Below are 21,946 nucleotides of genomic sequence, written 5' to 3'. Positions count from 1 at the left end.
TTCCTTCATGGAGGAACGCATAAAAATCAAAGCATCCATTTCTGCAGTAAAATGACCATGCACTCACTTCAGCCAGCCCAGCACAGTACGTTAGTTAAAAACATTCCTCAGAATTCCGCAATGGATTTATTTTATTTCCTATAGCAGCGGTGTTCAAAAGGCTCGAGTGTGTTTTAACAACTTATGTCTACAAAATAAGTCACCACAGGAGCCAGCAAAGACAGTTTCACAGTATGCAGTGACCAATGCTGTAATGAAACCGGTCCATCTATTTCTTTTCTTATAGAATGGTTAGTTTTGAAAAATTTATTTGAATGATCAACAATTTTAGGTAGCCTTTAGAAGTACTTAAAAGTAAATCCTTACACACAATACTTCCCTTCATTTTATATTTAAGATTCTGAATGAATAAACAAGGAACTAACATAGACACATTTCTGCAACAGCAGCTTTAAAAAAAAAAAGAATGGTAAACATAAGAACTGATTTATTAGGGGAAAATCAAGTAGGAAGACCAATTTGTCAAAGACTAGCTAGTCTTTTAAGGACAAGTGAGCCTAACCCTAACTGCTGTGTCCCAGTTAGCCTTAAATCCTTTTCTGTTACCAGATCCAGCTAGCGATAACTGCTAGATCCTCCTCATTGCACCTACGTAGTAAAAAGTGAGATGGATACTTATGTTTTAAATAGAAAGAGAAGATAAAGAGAACATGGAAGCCAGATTTCTAAATTTATGAGTTGGTCCCAGATAGGTTTAGATATTTTCAAGATTTTAAGTCTGCTCTATTCTGGTTTTAGACATTAAAAGGGAAAGAAGACAAAAAATACAGGTATAGCTTTGTGTCTAGACAAAATTTTTAAAATAGAATAAAATCACAAGTGTAATTTATTCCTATGTTCCAGACAGGAGGGTGCACCAATTACACTTAATTTCCCTCAGTGAAAGGAAAGCTTGTGCTGTCTTCTCCATGTTCATCTCAGAACAGATTCTTGCATGACTTGTCACAACAAAACACACCGGATCGCTCATTCTCCCTGCTCCATCTCAGGACAAGGCAGAAAAGATAACTGCACTTCTGAAAGTAACACTCATTGGAATGGAGATCAAACAGTGAAACCATGCGCTGCAGCTTGTACATGAACAGACAGCTTCCCAATACAGGACAGTCTCCAGGTACCATAGACCTTAAAACCAATTAGTCCTAACTAGTTATTATAAATGCATAAGAAAGTATAAATTATTTAAGACACTGCACACTTTTTCAAGTATGGTTCAGGGTCTGTAGAATAAAATATTGTTGTAACTCTGTTGAACTATTTTCATAGGTTTTTTAAGAATTTGTATTTTCTCTTTTGTAAACAAGCAATCAGTGGCCTCTTCCATCCTGTTTTTTGATGGCTCTAAATAGCATTTATGTTTTGTTTTTTTTTGTTTTTTTTTTTTTTTAATAACTGAAGTTAAAATACTTTCATTCTAACAGTGTACTAAAATACAGTCGTGGAGGTTTAATTTCTCTCTGTACCTCAACTGTTAGCAAGATAAAATTTATTTCTTAAAAAATGTATTCAAATCTAGTTTTTCAGAGCAACTCCAAGCCAAGGAAAACCTAGCAAATGTGAGCTTATTTCATTAAAAACAGGCTTTTCAGTATTTTTTCAAAATATTAAAAATTTATCTCTAATCTCTTTTTGCACAAACCAAATCTAATAGAACAGAGAAACAAGAGAAAAAAAAAAAAGAAATACTAAAAAGCTGGTCTACCTCTAAACCTTCTCTCCTAAAAATAAAATGGAACAAAACCCTGTACACACAAAATACATATGCAACACTTAGAGAATAAGGAACCATTTTGCACAGGGTGAGTATCAGAAAAGCTGAGAGAGTTGGAGTTTTTCAGTCTGGAGAAGAGAAGGCTCTGGGGAGACTTTATTGCAACCTTTCAGTATTTAAAAGGAGCTTATAAGAAAGATGGGGACAAACTTTTTAGCAGCGCCTGTAGCAAAAGGACAAAGGGTAGTGGTTTTTAAACTAAGAGAGAGACAGGGTAGACTGAGACTAGACATAAGGAAGAATTTTTTTACCACGAGAGTGGTGAAACACTGGAACAGGTTGCCCAGAGAGGTGGTAGATGCTCCATCCCTGGAGGTGTTCAAGGTCAGGCTGGACAAGTCTCTGAGCAACCTGATCTAGTTGGGGATGTCCCTGCTCACTGCAAGGAGGTTGGACTAGATGACCTTTGAAGGTCTCTTCCAGCCCAAACCATTCTATGATTCTATTCTATGATCCACCTTCCAGCTTTCAGACAACTGAAGCAAGTCCCATCGTAAGCACTCAGTTCAGCATCCAGCCCCTCAGATCATTCACAGATGCAGGAAGATATGCCTCCTCTTACCTCTAGTCATCTTTTATTTCTCAACTAAATGTCATCTTTCTTGCTTTTGATCACCTATGTGGTTATATATTTTAAAAAGCCTATCAGTGGTGTGTTTTTTTTTTTTTACTCTCTTCTTATCCCTCACCTAAGTTCAGATAATTCTAAGATTTTTCTCTAGGATGAAGACAAGTAAAATGTTTAGAAATTCTCTTTTTTCTCTTTCTTGCTCTCAAATGTTGACATGATTTTTTTTCTCTAACTATTCCAAACATGCTTGTATGTAGGACCACTGTCAGTAAAAATGAAAGCAGTTAATGCATACCTGCACAGCTGCTGGTAACTTGCAGAGAAATCTCAGTATTTGCATTTTGGCAGCTACTCTCTTACTCGGGTTAGATGTTTCGCAGTTTACATGCCTAGGATGGCTGGAGATGCATTTTACTGTATTTGCTAGATACTCAAATGTTACAGAGAAAGTAAAGCATCATAGACATTTATCATAGCAAAACAATATATAAACAACCTACCATTTTCTCCTCCATTACTTTCAAATTTTACTAATTAGCACATAGGATGGCATTACATGCTTTTGAAATAGTATGGCCAAGTAAGGACAGAGACATAACAAAAGTGTAGTTCTAGCTCTACAAGATGAAAAAGCACTGGAATAATGATAATTCCACCAGATTTTTAATCTTTCAGAATTAAAAAACCAAACAAGCAAACAGCATAGTCCAGATCAGTTTAATGCTTTATGAGTATTTTTAGCTTTACCCTAATAAGTTACTTTTGCTTAAGAACACTTTCCAATAAAATCTCAATAACATTTCCTTGAAGTGCACAATTCGTTTTATTTAATTCAAAGTCCTCAAATAAAATTTTAAAAGGTAGAAAATGAATCATTCTGACTCTTGAATATATAGGCAAGAGACTTGTACTTTCTTTTCAGCTTGATCAGCAATAAAACAATACGTGGATGAAAAAAAAACATAAGACATTCTGTATTGATTTAGTAAAACCACTGGAATTAAAGAGGATTAAGCCATCCTCCAAGCTATCTTGCTCATGTATCTCCAGCCACCAGAGGAAGAACCACGGCAGCAGAATTTGCCATGATCCACAACAATCTGAATCTCATGAAACACAAGTGGAAACTCTGACACAGAAAATTTACCTGGATCAAACTCCTATTTTCTATTTAGAGTGTTCATGACCTGTCACTACACTAAAAAAAAATCCCCACATTTTTCAAATTATCTGTGAACCCTTCTCATGGTCATAAACTAAGACAGCTGTGAGATCCAGCTGGCAAATACTCAGCCAAGTGTCATGCCATCACTCTCACCTAGTAACAGAACAGTTCAAATGCAAGCCCCAAGTACTTCAACTGCAAGTATTTGTAGTTTAAATTATGATGCCTTTACCATATATTTTTTTCCACAACCTGGTCGATTGAAGCAGACATTTCGTATGTTTTTACAACACCCACTTTGAAACCAGGTCTGAGAAAACAGTTACCTGCGTACCTCAGTTAAAAAAAGCAAGCAAGCAAGCAGATCAAATAAAACATCTATTTTAACTGGGTTTCTACCTTCAGCTTATTTAAATTGAGATAATTTATCAGAGAGTGAATAGGTAAAATATTCAAGCCAACTCCATACAAATAATTGTTCTATATTTAGATATAAAAGCATATTTTGGTTTGTATCATTCTACTGAAAGCAGAGGAATTTCAAAGCTGTATTTTCTGGTATAATCTAGCCATTAGACTTTTTACTATTGATGATTATGCATAATTTAGGGGAGGGGGGGGGGGAAATCAGCTGAAATTCCAGATCCTTGGAAGTAGCTATATCAGCTTGCTGGCCTCTAGTTAGGGAAGCCAAATTAAATAATGTGCTTTTTCATACAATTCAGATCTTAGAAGTTTTGTCTTATTTAGAGGATGAGCAAATAAATAGAATCTGTCCCAATGAAAGGTATTCTACTGAAACTATTCTGTTTGTACACACTCAAATATCCTTTTATTTATTCCAATTAAAAAAGACTGCAGAAGCAGCAGCTATGAAGGCACAGATTTAACAAGTTTCTTTCCATACTAAACCACTCCACTGAAGTGTATTATCCAACACGCAAGCTAGTGACCGTAATTACATATCATAAAGTCTAAATACTGATAAGACATGCAAAAGTAGAACAGGAAAAAAAAAAATCTGTCTCTGTTGGGTGGCAAATGAAATCTTCTGCTTTTATGCTGAGCTCAGAAAGAAGCCGTGACTATGACACTGACTGAGCTGACAAATTTAAGAGGTAACGCAATACTGCCCGACTCATTCAAATTATGTTACCCATTGACTTCTGAAATAAAGGCTAGTGAGGCAAAATTATGCAGATGAGAGAAGAAAATAACCACTTCTTTCTTAGTTGGACTAAAACTATTTAGATAAGCTATCCTCACTGAAAAGGTCTTTTTGGTCAATGGGAAAGCCATTCTGTGTCACTGCCTCTCCCTCTCCCTCCTGCAGAGCCACTCACCAGGTATTTTATGATATCTGCACTTATTAGCAAGAAACAGAGGCAGGTTAAAATAAAATAAACTCTAAAATACTTTCAGGCTGTCCCTAGCCTCTTGAGCAAATGACAGGTTTCACAGAGAATGCACGTTGGCTACACTGCTTGACCCATGCATAAAAAGGAAAAAAAAAAAAAAGTCTGAAGTTGTATTTTCAGAGGTTTAAACATCGGTAACTGAAAATTTTTGTACACAAAGTAATACAAACCACATCCGTCACTATCACTACCCCCTTACATCTTCTATTAAAAGCAGTTTTGATACAGAAGGGAAGAAAATAAAAAAAAAAAACAAACCAAAACTTAGCAACTCTCAGACTGAGAACGAGAAGAAATTCTAGATATACTCTCTCAAAAACAGAACAAAACACACACCCAGATAAAAAGTGATTGCAGTAGCAAAACAGTAGGAGTCCTCCACTCACAAAGCCTAGGGACTACAGGGTTAGTAACAGGAGACCCTTAGCACTTACAAGGGCAGAACAACACCATCAAGCCAGAATAAATCTGCATCCAAGGTAAATCAGCTACTTAATGCATTTCAAATGGGCAATGCAGCCAGTGTAAACAGAATTATGCGCTGCATTCCACTACATCGTAATCTAAAAACAACAAAACAACTATACACCACTTCAGGCAGCATGGGAAGAACTAAAACCTCTCATCATTTCTATTTCAAATGCATTATTCAAATAAAAACTACATTAAAAAGACATTTGTAATTCAGTAAGGTATATCCACAACATTTTCCAGAAACTGGAATGCCAGAAGTCAGTGTGGCTGTGAAGGCAGCCTTAAAACCAGCATCTACAAGCATTCTGAATGTATTCACTGCTCCCGCTTCCCAAGACAGGACCAGAACAAAGATTGTATAGATGGGTAAAGACGGAACTGTGAAGTCTGCAGCACTACTTTTCACAGGATATTCTAGGCAATTCTCTCACTTAGCCCTAAAATAAAATGAAACTGTCTCCAGATTACCACTTTTCCTGTTGTCAGGCAAACACCCTAGTTAACCAGTTACAGAAAATCTGATGCACAGATATAATCAGAATATCTTAAGAATAATTTAAGCTTAAGAATTATGTACTTAAAAATACAGTAATTCTCACTTTATTAAAATAGTTAATCATCAGCCATCTATTTCTTACTTTTCTTCTACCACCCTTTACCACCACACAAATAAATAAGCAAATAAAAGCAGAAGAAAAAGTCTTCACTTCACTTAGCTGGCTGAAGTCCTTAACAATGAACATAAGCTTAAATCCTCAGAACTCTTACAGCTTTTCTGGTCACTATGCTAAAATAAAATCATACTTTAAAAAAATGCTGACCATACTCAGAAAAAAAAAATCCATCCTTCTAATCTTTACATTTAAGTAGTGCATTTTGTACCAAATATAACTGTCTATTTAGAATTTTCCAGCAGTTTACTGAAAAGTCGAAGTAATTTCAACTTTAGTAATTTCTATAATAATGCATGAACTCTTCTTTCTCTGCTAAATGGAAACTGAGCCACCTAAACCAGCCACGTAATAAATAATCTAGCATCCATCATTAAAATGTCATTTATTGCCCTCGTGTTTTTAAAATACTTTATCATAATCCTAACATTCTAAGTGTCCAGAGCAAGATTTTTATATACCTAAACCAGTCAAAGCCATGAAAGATAAAGCTAATATGTAGACATTGAACATATTATTCTACACAATATATTACACTTCTATGAATTGTGAAATCCTTTTTTTTTTTGATGCTGCACTTTGCAATTTTAATGACAAACAGAACTTTGTTTCACATCTTTATTCTGAGAACACATGAGCAGGTACAGCAGCACACAGCCACAATCCCTGGCCATAGGGCAATGGTCCCACACCTTGGCCAACAGCGATAGATCTTCTTCCTGTGGCACACCCCTGACTTCACTGCTTATGTGGACATAAGGGTTCCCCCACGGGAATCAAATTACAAAACTGGGATATGAACCAAGGGCAGGATAACAAGTCTTTTACTGGATTGCCACTTAATCCTCTATGGCTTTTTTTTACCTCACCTGCCAGGAGAAACAGCATGACAGGTGTGACACAAAGTAGGCCTTGCTGTCCACAGCATCCAAAGTTGCTGGATTGCAGAACCTGCTTTGGTCCTCACGGCAGTGTAACTATGACAGCCTGTGAAGCCACCAATACATCTTCTGTGCCAAGTCAGGAAACACCTCTCCACCCACACGAGATGTAATGCTATTTATGCATCATTTGTACTTTGATGTGATTTTTTTTTTCCCCCTCCTAAGGTTTCACCCAGGAGGAAGAAGAAAAAGGGAAAGATATTTTATTTTCGTCATTTTAAAATGTCTTAAGAAATCATAGACAATAATAATACCACCATTTTAATAAGTTTTTTGAAGTTGTATTTATTTATTGGAAAATAAAACTAAGTTGGCAAGTGTATTTAACATAATTTGATACATCTTGACATATCTGTAACTCTGAACAACTACCTTCTCTCTCTCCAAGAACACATGAATTCCTGTTTTCATCGTCTCACTCAAACAAATGATCTCGGTGAGAGGAATACAAATCTTCTTAACCTAAGATGTATCCACAGAATCTGCCCTTTTTGTTTGTCTTAAGTTTCACACATTCCAGTACTCTGTAACAAGTGGGTGTGACAAAAGCAAGTAGAGGATGTAGGATTCAGTCTACTGACAAATCTAGGAGGAGAGGCTGGAAAAGGCTGCACACACAGCATAAAGTGAAATAATACACAGCACTTGAAGGTGCAGAACCCCTGAAGATTAACAGTCCTCGGCAGAGATCTGAGCACTCTCTTGCTCAACCACGTAACACCAAAATAGTCCCCCAAATCTCTGTGCAACACTCTACACTTTTTTTCATATGCCATCTTGCTGTAAATCCAATTAGAAATCACAGGGAATCCCTAACCAGAAGTATATCTACCTTCTGGAGAAATCCATGCAAATAATTAAATTGCAATCTTATAAACCTCTAAAATGTTAAAACAGCCTTGTATTTGAAAATACTTCGGGGTTGTGGCTTTCAGCCTGCAATCTAGTATAAACATTTGCATAATCAGTTTATCAAGGCATATTTTTAAAGATAATTCTCATTAAAGTTCTGAACATTATGTAATTACTGCTTAGAAGAGGATGATATAAATATGCCTGTCAAGTGTCCTTTGCATTATTTATTTTGTATACTTTACTTAGATTTACTCTAAGAGACTAACAATAAGCAGCCCAGTACCATGGACTGCAGATATCAAAAATGCAGATAAAAACCTGAGGTGAGAAAGTAATTAAATCATTTAATGTTCTAGCTCACTGACTAAGACAATAACTCAAACATTTAGCTTTTTTCCAAAAATGCAATTTTCAGGTATGGAAGACAGAGAGGAGAGACTCCACAAATATCCATATGAAGAAGATTTTACAACTGTACCTGTAAACATATCTATTTATTTGTAGAACAATTCTTACTGCTTGGCTATTTTAGACCTATGCTAATGGAATAGCACAGGCCTGGATATATCTTTCTACAGAAAAAAAGAAAAGAAAAAAAAAGATTTGAAATAAGGCATCCCGAATTTTCAAAGGGAGCTCTTTCTTCTAATCTATCTGCTTGGATAATGCGTCCAGAGTGGCATTTTGTAATGACAGCAACTTTCCAACAAATCAATAGTTATTTAATTCCCAACAAGCTCTCGAGTCCATTAAACCTGATTACATTCACCCATTTCAGTTGGGTGCAGTTATTTTTCCTACACCGGCACTTAATCTATAACAGGAACTTATGAGAACTTTCAAAAGCAATTTCAACATCAATCAGCATAGAGTGAAAGGCACGATTTGCTTGTAATTATTTATTGGACAGGATGGCACAGGGTCTGACTGAGCTCTAGCGCCTGACCTTCACCCCCAAATTCTAATGGATATGAAGGCCTGCTTGATTTGCTCAAGTCTGCTACTGTGTCTCACTGCATAAAAAAAACCAGCATCAGCTTGCACATCCCAAACAACACAGTTTTTCTGTACTTCATAATGGCCACTGTGCAATGCTATATTTCTATTTTTGACATATGTGTCTGATATTAAGCCTAAAGAGCAGAACACAACTCAGTCTTCAATTACAGAATGGACCTACATAGAAAAAATCCTGTTTCATGCTGTCATTGCCCCTCTACACCAGTTAGCTGTTGCAGTAAAGGCGCACAATGAAAATTTGCCTCTCCTCCACAGTTAATTTAAGCAATCATTAGCACGACACAGAAATGCCATAACACGTGTGCCTCTCTCAACCTTGTTAATGCATGATATCTAACTACTGCCATGTATAGGATACACCGCTTTTTAATTTTGTCAATGCCTGGAAATGCCACTTGAATTACTTCTTAATACCTTCTAATACTGTAAACAATAGAATACTTTTTGCTTAATTAGTCTCTACATGATCTACTCAAAATCCTAAGTCTAACAACAGAAAATTCAGCAGTACTAGTTTTTGATAAAAATAAAATAAAAACAGCCAACACAACAACAACAGCTAAATCTGGTAATTGCCAGTTAACTTCTAAAATACAGAACTCTCGCCCTGAAGCAAAATCTTACACTTTCAGGGCTCAAAAGAATTAATACGGTGTGCATAAATATTCTGTGAAGGTGATTCAATTCTATACACACAAAACCACAACCCCTTTTTCATTCAGTGTGATGCATAACATATTAATTAATGCATATTTAACACTATTCATATTTGCTGCGCTAAAACACTTAACCTAAACACGTCATGGTAAGTTACTTTGTCTTCTGACCTGCCGTGGGAATGCTGACTCCCTCAGAAACCGAGAATGGATAGCAAATCCTCTGCCCTGTGGTCAACCTCGCGAAGCAAAGGCATGAATGTTAAACAGCAGACAAATCAATACAAGCAAATATAGCTCAACTACACCATTTATTCAGCCATGAGAGATGTCAATACACAGATTAGGGTGATCCATCTTTTTGATTTCCTACTGTCTTCTCAGTGACTACATGAGAGCTTTCGCCTGTATTAAAAGTGTTTGCTTTCTCAACCATAAAAATTCCAATTATTACTCTAAGTGCACTAGAGTTAAGTTGCTTGTTGGAAGCGGCCTTGCATTACCTGAACAAGTCCAGCGAAGTATGGTGCTGCCGGCAGAATCATTGGCACTCCATATGGATGTAGCAAAACTCCTTGAGACGACAACATGGTTTAAGTGATAGTATTACTCCCACTAAAGCTAAACACATCAATTGAAAGTTAGGGGAAAATCTATATACCAACTTCTTCCAAACTCAGAGCTAGAACCAAATAACTTCTGTCAGGGGCAAAGCCCACATCAGCTGTAAAAAAAAGAAAAAAATTGACGTCAGCAACTCTTAATGTTACAATTTTCTTCAGAGACAACAGATAGAGACAACAGCTGCAAACCTAACTCTACCTAAAAAGGAAGGTGCTATTTTGGGAGCAGCTTAAGTAACATGACTAACCAACTACTCTTTATCAGTTCAGATTTTTAAGTACTACACAGACACAGATCAAATTCTGTACAGATCTACTGATCAGAATTAATTTTCCTATCAGTTCCGGCATATACATGACAACACTTACTATTAGAAGCCATTTTAAAATAATCAGGTTTATCATGATTGCACAAATACATGTTTCCCTGTATTTATAAGCTGCTAAACAAAATTGATATGAGAGTTTAAATTTAGGTCTGTTACACTGGATACATGTTCTGGTTTGAGTCATCATATTTTTCTTGCTTATTTTGAATACTTGAACTAACTAATGCAAGCTAACTACTTCTATTTGTGTAAATTACATTTTAACAGCTTTTCTAACCTTTCACAACATCTATGTTGTTAAATTTATCATCGTTTTTTTTAAAAAGAACAAATTTGACCTCTAGAGTACTTCATCTCTTGTTCTCCAATTAAAGTTATACTCTTGCTGTAAGAGACTAAAGAGTGAAATTTGGGCTGTTTCCCCCCTAAACAAAACAGATTTGCTTTTTAATGTGCTAGTTGCAAGACATTCTCTTCCACAGCTAACAATTTTTACTTTACAGAAAACAAATTTAGTCATTAACACTTGTTTCATGTGCAATGTGTCTTCTATTGCAGATACAACTAATGACACGAGTTACAATTGAGCAAGATTTTTTTTTAATGCAATAAAGAATTAGTTAGGTGCTTAAAACTTCATATTACAAGAAAAAAAAAAATCCTCCCCTGCAGTCTTTGAATAACCAGGGTGCTTCACATCACTGATTTCACCTACTTGATTTTGTTGCATAATTACTTTTCCAGAAAACTAACTGCAGATGAGATTTGATGTGATACTTAATTATTTAATGTCACATTTTGACCATCATGAAAGGTTTTTGGTAATTGATTCTCATGTATCAAGGCAGTCGCGTTGCACAATTTAGGAATCTACCTCAGCAGCTGCACGTTGGCCCTCATTACTATCAGCCTTATACCCTTTCTAACTTTAGATGTTGAATTGTGACCCTCTGTGATGCTCTTTCGAGAGCTGCCCAATGAGGACAGCAATTGTCACGTGATGAAGTGATGTTGACCTACTTTCATCTCCTGTTACAGAATCGCTTCACTTTCCTGTTGGGGATAACGCTGTTCACACAGGTTATCTGTGCGTAGCTATTAATCATAGTTCTTGCTCTTTTCTTATTAAGGAAAAGAACCCTGCAGTTTAATTATTAAGCACACAGTAGGCTGACACATCATGGGTTTTGCCAAAAGACTTTCATAAATTCCAATACAAACCCAGTTATTAACTTTCATACAGAAATACATAAACAAAAGAATATATGAGAAAGCGAGTTGCCATTACAACTCACTTAAAAGTATTTCATTTCTTTTTAAAAAAAATGTTCATTTTAACTATTACTTCTTTGTTTGGTCTAACAGAGTGAGCTGCATTTGAAGAGGAAAAAGATTTCTTTCACCTAGGAAAGGAGATTATAAAATGGATTCTGCATGCTTTACTCAAACGACTCCAGCGGGACAACTGTGATAAATAAGAAATGTTAAATTGCTCTGTAAAATACCTAGTCATTTTTTGTTTCAGCATGGATGTATTTGATAACATGTTAGAAAACCTAAAGAGGCACAAGCTCAAGGGAAGCTTTTCTGTGATCTGTTTTGGGACAATTTTTGCTTAACCTTCTCATTAATGATTTTGGCAGAAGGCAACACGCTGATGAAATTTCCTGATGACATAAAGTCAGAAGGTACTGTCAAGACTGAGAAGGATAAGAATATTATATAGAAAGAGTTGCTCACTCTCATGGACTGCATTAACAGAAATGCGATGAAATTCATTAATACAAAACATAAGATAATGCTTCTGCTAATAACAGAAACTTCAGTTCTAAACTCAGGAGGAAGAAAGGCAGGACCTCATTGCATCTGTCTGGGGACTTTGAGCCGCTAGCGTGATACTAAAATGAAAAGGCAAATTATCAGTATTTCCTATTTTTATTTCTCAATTAATGTCTTCATTTCCAAGAGGTACTTCCAATACCATACAGTTCACTTCATCCACATTAAAAAAGAAAAAGGTCAAATTCAACTACAACAGCTGTGGAGAAAGCCCCTTCTGTGTTGTTCAGGGGACTGGAACAACTATGTGGTAACAGGAACCTAAGAACGCTTGATTTGGTTATCTAGCAAAACAAGCTGTGAACAGGGAAAAGAAACAGTAGGAGGAAGAGACTGTTTAAGCTAAGGACAATCTTGATACGCTAAAAATCAAGGAAAAACTAGTTATGAATAAATTTAGGCTGAAAGTATTTTTTCAAGTTATATTTTAAAACTACTTTGGTGCTGGCAAAGTGAGGGTCTAGAACAGCCTTCCAAATCCACAGTAACAAAAAGGATAGCTTAGAAAAGACAATCCTTATAAAAGAACCCTTCAAGTCCTTTGCAAGCAGTATAAACATTCAAGAATAATGCAAATATCAAACGTCTAAAAAGCATTTATATTTACTACATTGCAGCGTGTAATATATAAAAATAAACTTTGAAAATAAACTGTAGTTACCTGTTTTAATGCAAGGATGCTTTGCTTGCCTCACTATAACAACATGCTTCTAAATGTATAGCCGTACGGCACTCCAAATCCAAGCTCTGACTTTCTGGTTGGGCTCTTTGATGATGTCCCATGTGTGCACCAGCTACCTAAGTTCGCACAAACCTCTGTGAATCAAAACCACAGAAGTACAATACAGCTTTACTCGCATCTCCGCCCCATGCCAAATTCTGAACTTATGCCAATGCAACTACATCAGCTTCACCAGTTTATCCCAAGATATTTGTTCTCCCTCCCAGCCACAGGAAAAGGAAATTTGTCTTAAGTTTTACAGTTCACCATTGGTTAGCGTTAATGGTCACTCCTGTTGTGCAAGAATATACTGAATACATGAAATTTGTCCGTGAAGAGTGCCGAGGACTCAGAGAATGAGCCAGAAGAGTATTAAATAGGCTATTAATTCTGGTTCACTTTAGCAAGGCCTCTAGCATGGCTAAGGTTAAGCATGAACTTAAATGTTTTTGCCAGGACAAAGCCAGAACGGCCAGTGCAATGCACGTCAATCCCTGTCCGAAGCCACTGATGGTGACACTACTTACTTCCTGGCTTTTCCAGGATTCTCAGTCCCTGAAAAAAATTAAGCATGTATGTGGGTGGAAAAGGGGAGATCATCTATTTTTAACAGCTATACAGCTTTCACTTCCATTACATTATAGAAAATTATAACACTGCTAGGAAAAAACTGACATACTAAGCCATTTTCAGTATGCTAATGGAGGGCATGTTTCTTTCAGTTATCTGTTTCCAAACCTGAGGTTTTATTCTTTTTTTTTTTTTTTAATTAAAAATTTTCTGGGATTTTCTGAAACTGAAAACTGATTTTAAAAATTAAAAACAGGAGAAAAGAACAGTAAAATACATAAATAGTAGTTTTATACATAAAATATATACACACAAACAAAATATACATAATTATTTGTTTCATTTCTGCAGAATTTTGCTAAAACCCAGACATTATTTAAGAAAATGAATCTGCAGTTTTAAAAATTAGCAGTAATAAAAGAATCTAGCCAACACTGGACTGAAAACTCCCAGGTGAGACTATCTGAATCACAGCTGAGAAGCTTGTACAACACACACCATTTAAGAACTTGTTAATTGAAGACTCTTTTTGCACCAGTAATACAATGAATTCTTTGAATTGATTAATATAAGAAACTATAATTACACTACACAAAAATTGACTGAGCAATGAAACTTCCAAAATCTGACAAAGTAGTCCTGTTACGAACTTGCCTCCAAGAAGGAAGCTGGTTTAAAGGTGAGCAGCATACGTTAAGCAAGCTAAGGTAGCAGAAGGAGGTTATAAAATACAGAAGCATTTCAGACCCAGCAGTCTAATGCCGTAATCTTATGGTTTAGTACAAAAACTGAAACTACTGACAGAAGTACTCTAACAGTGATTTCACTGCAGACTTGCTAAAAAGTTATTTGAGATGGGAACGAAATTAGGGTGGTGGAACACTGTCACAGGTTGCCCAGAGAGGCGGTGGATGCCCCATCCCTGGAAACATTCCAGGCCAGGTTGGACAGGGCTCCGAGCAACCTGATCCGGTTGGAGATGTCCCTGCTCCTGGCAGGGGGGGTTGGACTGCGTGGGCTTTAACACTCCCTTCCCACCCAAACCATTCCTTGATTCTATGAAATGGAGAATACTGTACAGTAGCAATGCACGCAGAAAGAAATAAAGCCAGAAGTATGCCTGAGAACCGGGCTAAGCATTCACATGCAGGCAGAACAAGAAAAATGAAAATTATGCAAGAAGGGCTAAGGTTTTGATCTCATCTGTATATAGTACCTAAATGGTGGCTTAAATAATGACCAAAATATTCCCACATGCAAAAGCAGATGCCTAGAGTTTTGCTATAGTTCAAGGTAAAAAAGACTTTATCAATTTCCCTGGAGCCACACTGCCTGGAAAAGACAGATCCCTGCAATGCAGTATATCCGTCAGTCAACGATGTACACTCTAATCCAATCCTGACAGCAGTAATCTATTTAGACCACCCTTCTGCCAAATAATTAATTCTTCTTAATGCCTGTATCTAGTTCCAAATACCACAAGCAATGGTTCTTCCAAATGATATACAATACCAACAAACTTCAAATAATTTCTACTTCATTCCAACACTGACCTAACTTTCCCATCTCACAGATCATAAATAATTCAGGTACCACTTTGGCACCCTCTTCATAGCTTATGCTATGCCATATTTGATTCCTTTAAACTCTTCTTCAAGCCTCCTGTTTCCTGGTCACCTTTTTTAGACTCCAAATGCTCTCCACTTTCTCTTTAAGACTTCTCAGTGGTATTTTGGTAAAGGAAAACTCAGAACTGAGAGGATAAAGTGATTTCCTAGTCTCCTGGTAGTTTCCATCATCCACATCAAGATTACTGTCCCTAAAAAAGTATGACCAGATCAGTACCATGCATGCTCCAAAAGAGAAGGTGAGTTGCCATTGATTAGCATTGCCTGAGGTAAGTAGACCCAGGCATTAAATGAAGTATCAGTAGACAAAAACCTGTCCTGCATGTCTTCGCCCATCTCCCTCACCACAACTGCTGCCACTTTTATAACTACTATGCTTGTCTTCCAATACCTTTCTCCAAAACCCATTTGGGACCAAAGGCTCTTCAAGAGCACCAGAAGCACTACCCAGACTTGACCCCTGTCCCCAGCTGCTGACTATATTCCACTCTTCTCAGCAAAGCTTGAAGTACATGTAGGAGCTGTTCATACTTGTTCACACCAAGTATGAATTCCCCAGCCAGCTCCTATTATACTCAAACAGCAGAACCAAAATATGTGGGCATTTTAGTGCCTTTTAAAGCAAAAAATACACACACATACAAATCAAAGATATCTACTTATCTCATACTGATACAAGTATGGTGGACACTGTCAGAGTTTTTCAAATTTATTAAGCATCCCAGCTTACACTAGCATATAGGGCAAGGATACAGAAACTGTTTACAACTAGGAGAGTCCATCTTTTTCCAGTATGCAGAACACTGGCGGGATACAGCACATTTAGCATTAACACATTTTTATTCCACATTTAAAGTTTCTATCTGAAAATGACATTAGCTCTTAGGAGCAAATTAAAAACTAGCTGTGGTTGAACATGAACCTAGATGATCATTTCCATCAGAAACCAAAAACGCTTCAGTGCCACTGAAGTTAAACTTCCTAGCCTTTTTCTTTTAAATATACAACAGTTACAAATGTAGATATTTCAAATACAAATAAAGATAAATAATCACAGTCCTGCTGACTGTGAGAGCTTCAGACAGAATGATCTCACACAAAACCTTAAGCAGCATATTTGGGAAACAATTTGTACCCCTAGAAAAACCAAGGCCTTCAGATTATAGGCCAACTGGTCTTACATTATTTGAAGTGCAATTTCTCAGCAAATGTTAAGTCTCTGAGTACTTAGCCAATGCTTTTTCTTTCATTTGACTAACTCTAAACTTTCTTTTTTTTGTTGTTGTCAGTACTGTGCACTGATTCACCTGCTGTTCTAGTATCTCACTAGCTGAAAAACAGCCTGTTTATTTTGCATTCCTTTTAGAATGCTTCCACAAAGATCACTTCTCATTTCCCTCCTTGCATTGCCCCACAACACATCCTTTTACCACCTCAGCGGCCATACGGTACTTGGCACAACCTTCAAGTGCTCGCTTCAGTCTATTCCTAGCCTAGCTACTACTGTGAATAACTGAATGATTAACTTCTTCATATTGCCTTGAATATTATGCTCCTTCACCTCCTAACCACACTCAAAATGGCATGAACCCTTTCTATAATTTCCTGATACCAGGTAAGAACTTCCTCTAAACATCTATGAATATCCTCTTTCAGTCCATGAAACCTCCTCTTGCCAGAATGCCATACAAAGATGGTAACTGGGGAATGAACTGGCTGCTGAGCAGCACGATGAGGAATATCTCTGTTCCTCTGCAAGTCAGCTGTAAGTTAGAATCCATCTTAGACTGTAAATTCCTTCTGAAGAGAACTGTGTCTGGTACAAGATCATCACCTATGACAGTAATATGAAAGAATGCACACACTCAAAAGGTGTACATCTACTTCGCTTCACTTTTCCAGGAACGTTTGAAGGCAGAGATTATTACAGAAATGGTTTGCCCTTGTCTACATCCTTAGAAACCTTCCGTTCCTGCTTTGACTAGATTGCTAGAGATACATATTTGTCTCCTGACGGCAAATAGAGTGACTTACCCTTCTGTGAGTTGCAAAACACATTCACTTACATAAAAAAGAAACATATGCTAGAGAGAGGAAGCAGAAGAAAAAAAAATGGAGTTCAGGGATGCCTCTGTGGCTGGACTTCCTTTTGGCTATCACAAAAACATAAGGACCTGTCATCATCCACACATATCATGGCACAAAACCAGAGAATAATCTGTTAATCGCTATTCTCTGAAAAAAAAAACAAAAACAAAAAACCAAAAAGCTATAGGTGCCTTTTGACTTATCTGTGTTTTCATACAGATTAGAAAGATTCTGAATCACAAACAGATTTGTCTTTTTGTGCCAGCATTCACATGAAAATTAAAGCAGGATGGTTCTGGGAACTTCAGTTATTTAACGTGCTTGGCACTGAACTAGGAAGAAGGGTACCATTAGACCATGCAAGAAGTCACACAGAAAATCATCTTCTAAAGCTGCAAAAAGCGGTGCAGCACACATGGTGATGCAAACCACTTGTAGGGCAGCTTCTTCAATGATCAGCTCCACGGCCCTGTACAAGTCTATTTTGGAAGGGAGTTCCTCTGTCATCCTTTATCCTAGATCACGCAGAGAAGTTAGCTGCAGAACTTTTGACATGCATACATTACTACTTATTCACAACACCAAAGATACGTTACAAAGGTTTTCACTGTATTTCTTACATCTTAATGAGCACTGCATTGCTTTCCTTTTCTTATCGCGTTCCAAAGAGGCTTTTATTATGTAATTCCTATTGGCTGGATAGTGTACGAAATCAGTTATATTTTCACTGTTGGCTTCTCTGAGAACAAACTCTCTCCCACCTCCAGGCTACTTCAGATATCTTTCAGTGCTCTGCTCTTGAATTTATTCACCATTTCTTAAAAAGTTGAGATAAGCCTCCAGTCTACGTGAGGTTAAGCAGTTTTGAAAATTTTATATGAAAAGTACAACAGACACTTTCAAGATCTCATGCTTGTTTGATATGGTGCAGTTACATAGCCGAACTGCTAAAATTACATAGATCTTCCAGTGGTATAAATGATAAGCAGTATCACATATATCTTAATTTTAAAAAAAGTCAGGTTACATATACATATTTCAGGCTATATGCATGTATTTCATAAAATATGTATTACTACCATGCGTTCACGTATCTTCCTTAATCTCATTCATTTATTCCTCTCCTTCCTGTACTGGATAAAAGATGCCCAAGAAATATGTATTTTTGCATGTATTTTGCCAACAGGTAGGAGTAGGCTGTAATCTTCCCCTTGGGGTACATTCATTTGCAAATACAGACTAGCAGCAAGAAAATATATTTTTTTCCTTGCAAATCAGGATCAGACTGACTTCTAATCAATATTCACTCTTAATGAATCCTATTGATACACCCAAGCACTGCCATGATAGATCACCATCCGTTCCACACAGGATTTTTGTCAATACTTGAGCACAAAACGAGTCTCACTCAGCATCAGCTCATGGACGTCTTCTTACTGACAGCAGCACGCATATAACAGGATCTCAGGAATATAACGGTGTATTCCAGAAAAGACAAGCCACCTCTCTGTGATTGTCATCTATGAGGCTTTCATTGTGAGGAGATGATAGGTTAGGTAGCCACATACCTATCTTTTTTTATTGCCAATTCTGGTCAGACGAACTTCTCTTTATTGCTTTAATCAGGCTACTCTGAATACTGTATCACAGGAAGCTACGGCTTCTTCTTGACCCCAAACAGCACATATATTATTCATCAAAGTACAGTTTTCATTTGCTTCCCTTGGGAACAGCAGAGTATCACTGTGAGCAGCTTTCAATACAACTTCACCTCCTTAATACACACCAGATTTGCTGACAAGTAACAGCTACTCATTCCCCTGAGTAAAGTTGGTATTAATAGGACTGCACAGTGAATCATGAGATGGTATTAAATCATGCCTCCTGCCCATATAAATACATCACTCAAGCACCCTACTATGCCAAGTGCAGTGATTTGATTGCAGAAACCTGCACAGGGTAGATATCCTAAGTGAGCAGGGTGCCTTGGAGAAATAACCTACTCAAACCCCCAAATAATAAAGACCATACAGGTCTTTAAAGGGATCAGAGGGAATTTCTGTTTGGAACTGACAAGTTTCATGCTCCCTAGAGATAAAATATCAAGGCTTGAAGGCATTAGATGTAATGCAAACTATAAGTCGGCTCTATTCAAGACACTGGCAATAGTTTTTAAGTACTGAAGTTTATCCAAGAACTACAAGCTAGGAGCATCTCAGTCAGGCAGGATTTGGCTGAAAGCATTAAAAGGCACAGCTGATATGAAGTTTGCCTCCAAATCTGAATACCACAAAGTTAAGAAAGCTCTTTCAACTTTATTGCTACTTTATGTCTGAGTTCAATTCAGTCTCCTATATATCTCCTAATGCAAATATTTGGAGACACACTTAATCCTATGTTCAGCAACTCAGCCACTTGAAATGAACTCAGTCCTGAACTGAATCTGATGTCTTTCAAGTAGCTGCTGTGCATGGCCTATCCAGTCAACACAGCAGAGGAGTACCTGCCTCTTCCTGAGATGGGACCGACCTCTTCTGCCTATGGTCTGAGGGTCTGTGACCAAGCCCAGGTCAAGGCGAGTGGATTGCTCTGGTACTCTCTGCAGGCACCTTCATGTAAACAGCTAGTACACAGCAAAACTAGTTTGAAAGAATAAAGTTCCCTGGATTATCTTCGGCAAAACTTCCTGGTAATACAGTAAATAGATCTCACCTTAAAGAATCACATCACGTGTTTTCTTTCCTCCCCTTCCCCAAGACCTCTGAGACAATATGATACTTATTCATTACACATTCCAGTCCTAAATAACTATTCTACCAAACAGGTGATTCTCTTCAGCAACCACAGTGGATACTGAATTCATGTGAATACTTGATTTCAAATGTTACCTCTCACAACTTCCTCAGGATAACATAAACCTATGGGCATCGTGCTACTGATCAGAATAATGGAAGAGGACAGAATAAGCATGAAAGAACAGAAAACTGTAACACTGTTGAATCCATGCCAGATCCCTTTCTTGACATCCACTTATGAACTTTTTAAAATTTTGGTTAATTCCATTTTATATCAGAAGGGAATAAAGAAAGGATGGCCTTTTTAATCTCACCTTCATTTAGGTTTTAACCAACCTTTGCCAGTGCCCTTGGAGTGCAACAGCAAGGGACTGCTGTAAATTTGTGCAGAAAAGGACAACAGAAGAGGATTATTTCCATTTTTAATGAAAACAGTACTGTAGTTGTCTTCAAGTGATATTAAGGTTATTATCTGGATACATGTAAGATTTTATTGCTGCAAGAAACAAGACAAAAAGTAGTCTGCTAAGACCTGTGATTTGCCCAATTCTCTTGCAGTACAACACAAGAGACACCAAAACCCACCAAATTTAACTCAAACTCTTTGACTGACAGCATCCTAACCTTTTCTCAAGACTTTTCAATAGTGATCTGTCTCTAACCAGAAGAAATGCAACCCACGATACTGTTTAGTAAAAAGGCAAAAAACCAAAACGCATGTTACTGAACACTAGGAACAAATGAAAATAAGAAATATAATATTCCCTTACAAGTTCTGACTTCTGTTTCTCAAACATGAACTGCACTGAAAGTTCATATCCCATTGTTCCCACAAACACAACTTTTGCACGTGTGGATTATAAAGGCTATTATTGGACCATCTCTCCAGTATTGCAGTGGCAGAAAAGTGCTACATAGCTGCTTCTACAGAACTATCAGCTTCCAGGGTAATTTATGAGTCAACCGGGACTAGTGAATTCTTATAGAAATTATTTTCAAAGGTTTTTATAATTCCCTCAACTGAGGGAAGACTGATAGGTCTCCTTCAGAGTTTGCTCCCTTAGCTGCCTGTGTAATCTGGCACTACTGCATAACTATAAAGTTAGCAACCCTTGTTGCTGTCTATGATCTATCTGGCCATTTGTGGAACTAGTAAAAGAGCTAAATTTCCTGAATTCCCATCCTCTACTGTTTGGCCCTGATTAGCTCTTTAGAATCATACAATCAAAATACCCAACAGCCCTGTGCTCCACAGCCCTAATTCCTTGTAAGGCTATGCAAATAACCAGAGTCCACCACTATCATAGATCAGACATCACCTGCTGTAACGCAGCTTCCTTCCTCAGTCTGTGAAAATAACTTTCCCTCAGAGTTTCCATAAAGCAGTTTCAAAGTTCATTTTCTGCTGGAAGTAAGCACACAACATCAGTATCACTTTAGTGCAAATAAGCACTTAAAACTATTCTCAAGTAAAATATACAAGAACACGATGATGACAAAAAAAAAAAAGCACAGTTTACTGCAATGCATTAACTTTATAGCAAAGCCCAGGAAAGGATCCTTAGCAGAAACCAAGAAATTGTGTTGCACTACGCCAGCAGAAATTCGGATCCTGGTTTTCTCTCCCATTAAAATCCATCTCTGCATTGCATACCAGAAAAAAGTCCATGAATGCTCCATTCCCAGGTATGTATGCTTTGCTTGGTTGTATACAAACACGTATGTTTGTTCATAACTAGCACTTCCTA

The 21,946-nt window shown here is 37.2% G+C and overlaps 1 protein-coding gene across 32 annotated transcripts in view; it reads right to left on the bottom strand.

The window, feature by feature from the left end:
- RBFOX1 (RNA binding fox-1 homolog 1) overlaps positions 1 to 21,946 on the bottom strand; it is a 968,785-nt gene that overhangs the window by 239,750 nt on the left and 707,089 nt on the right. For 5 of the 32 annotated variants that reach the window (XM_086759520.1, XM_086759516.1, XM_086759504.1 and 2 more), the window contains exons 5-6: positions 13,058 to 13,212; positions 10,109 to 10,329 (exon numbers count right to left, since the gene is read on the bottom strand). The exons of 26 other annotated variants lie outside the window; for them this stretch is intronic. In XM_086759520.1, coding sequence (XP_086615646.1) covers positions 10,109 to 10,195 — 87 coding nt within the window. In that variant the 5' untranslated portion in view covers positions 10,196 to 10,329; positions 13,058 to 13,212. The remainder of the gene's footprint in view (positions 1 to 10,108; positions 10,330 to 13,057; positions 13,213 to 21,946) is intronic. One more of the 32 variants, XM_086759511.1, reaches the window with a different exon arrangement.

Source organism: Chlamydotis macqueenii, chromosome 15 (genome assembly GCF_036417535.1).
Source record: "Chlamydotis macqueenii isolate bChlMac1 chromosome 15, bChlMac1.mat, whole genome shotgun sequence".
Taxonomy (NCBI): Eukaryota; Metazoa; Chordata; class Aves; order Otidiformes; family Otididae; genus Chlamydotis; species Chlamydotis macqueenii.
The sequence above is the reverse complement of the archived record's forward strand: the minus strand, read 5'-3'. Positions and strand labels throughout refer to the sequence as shown.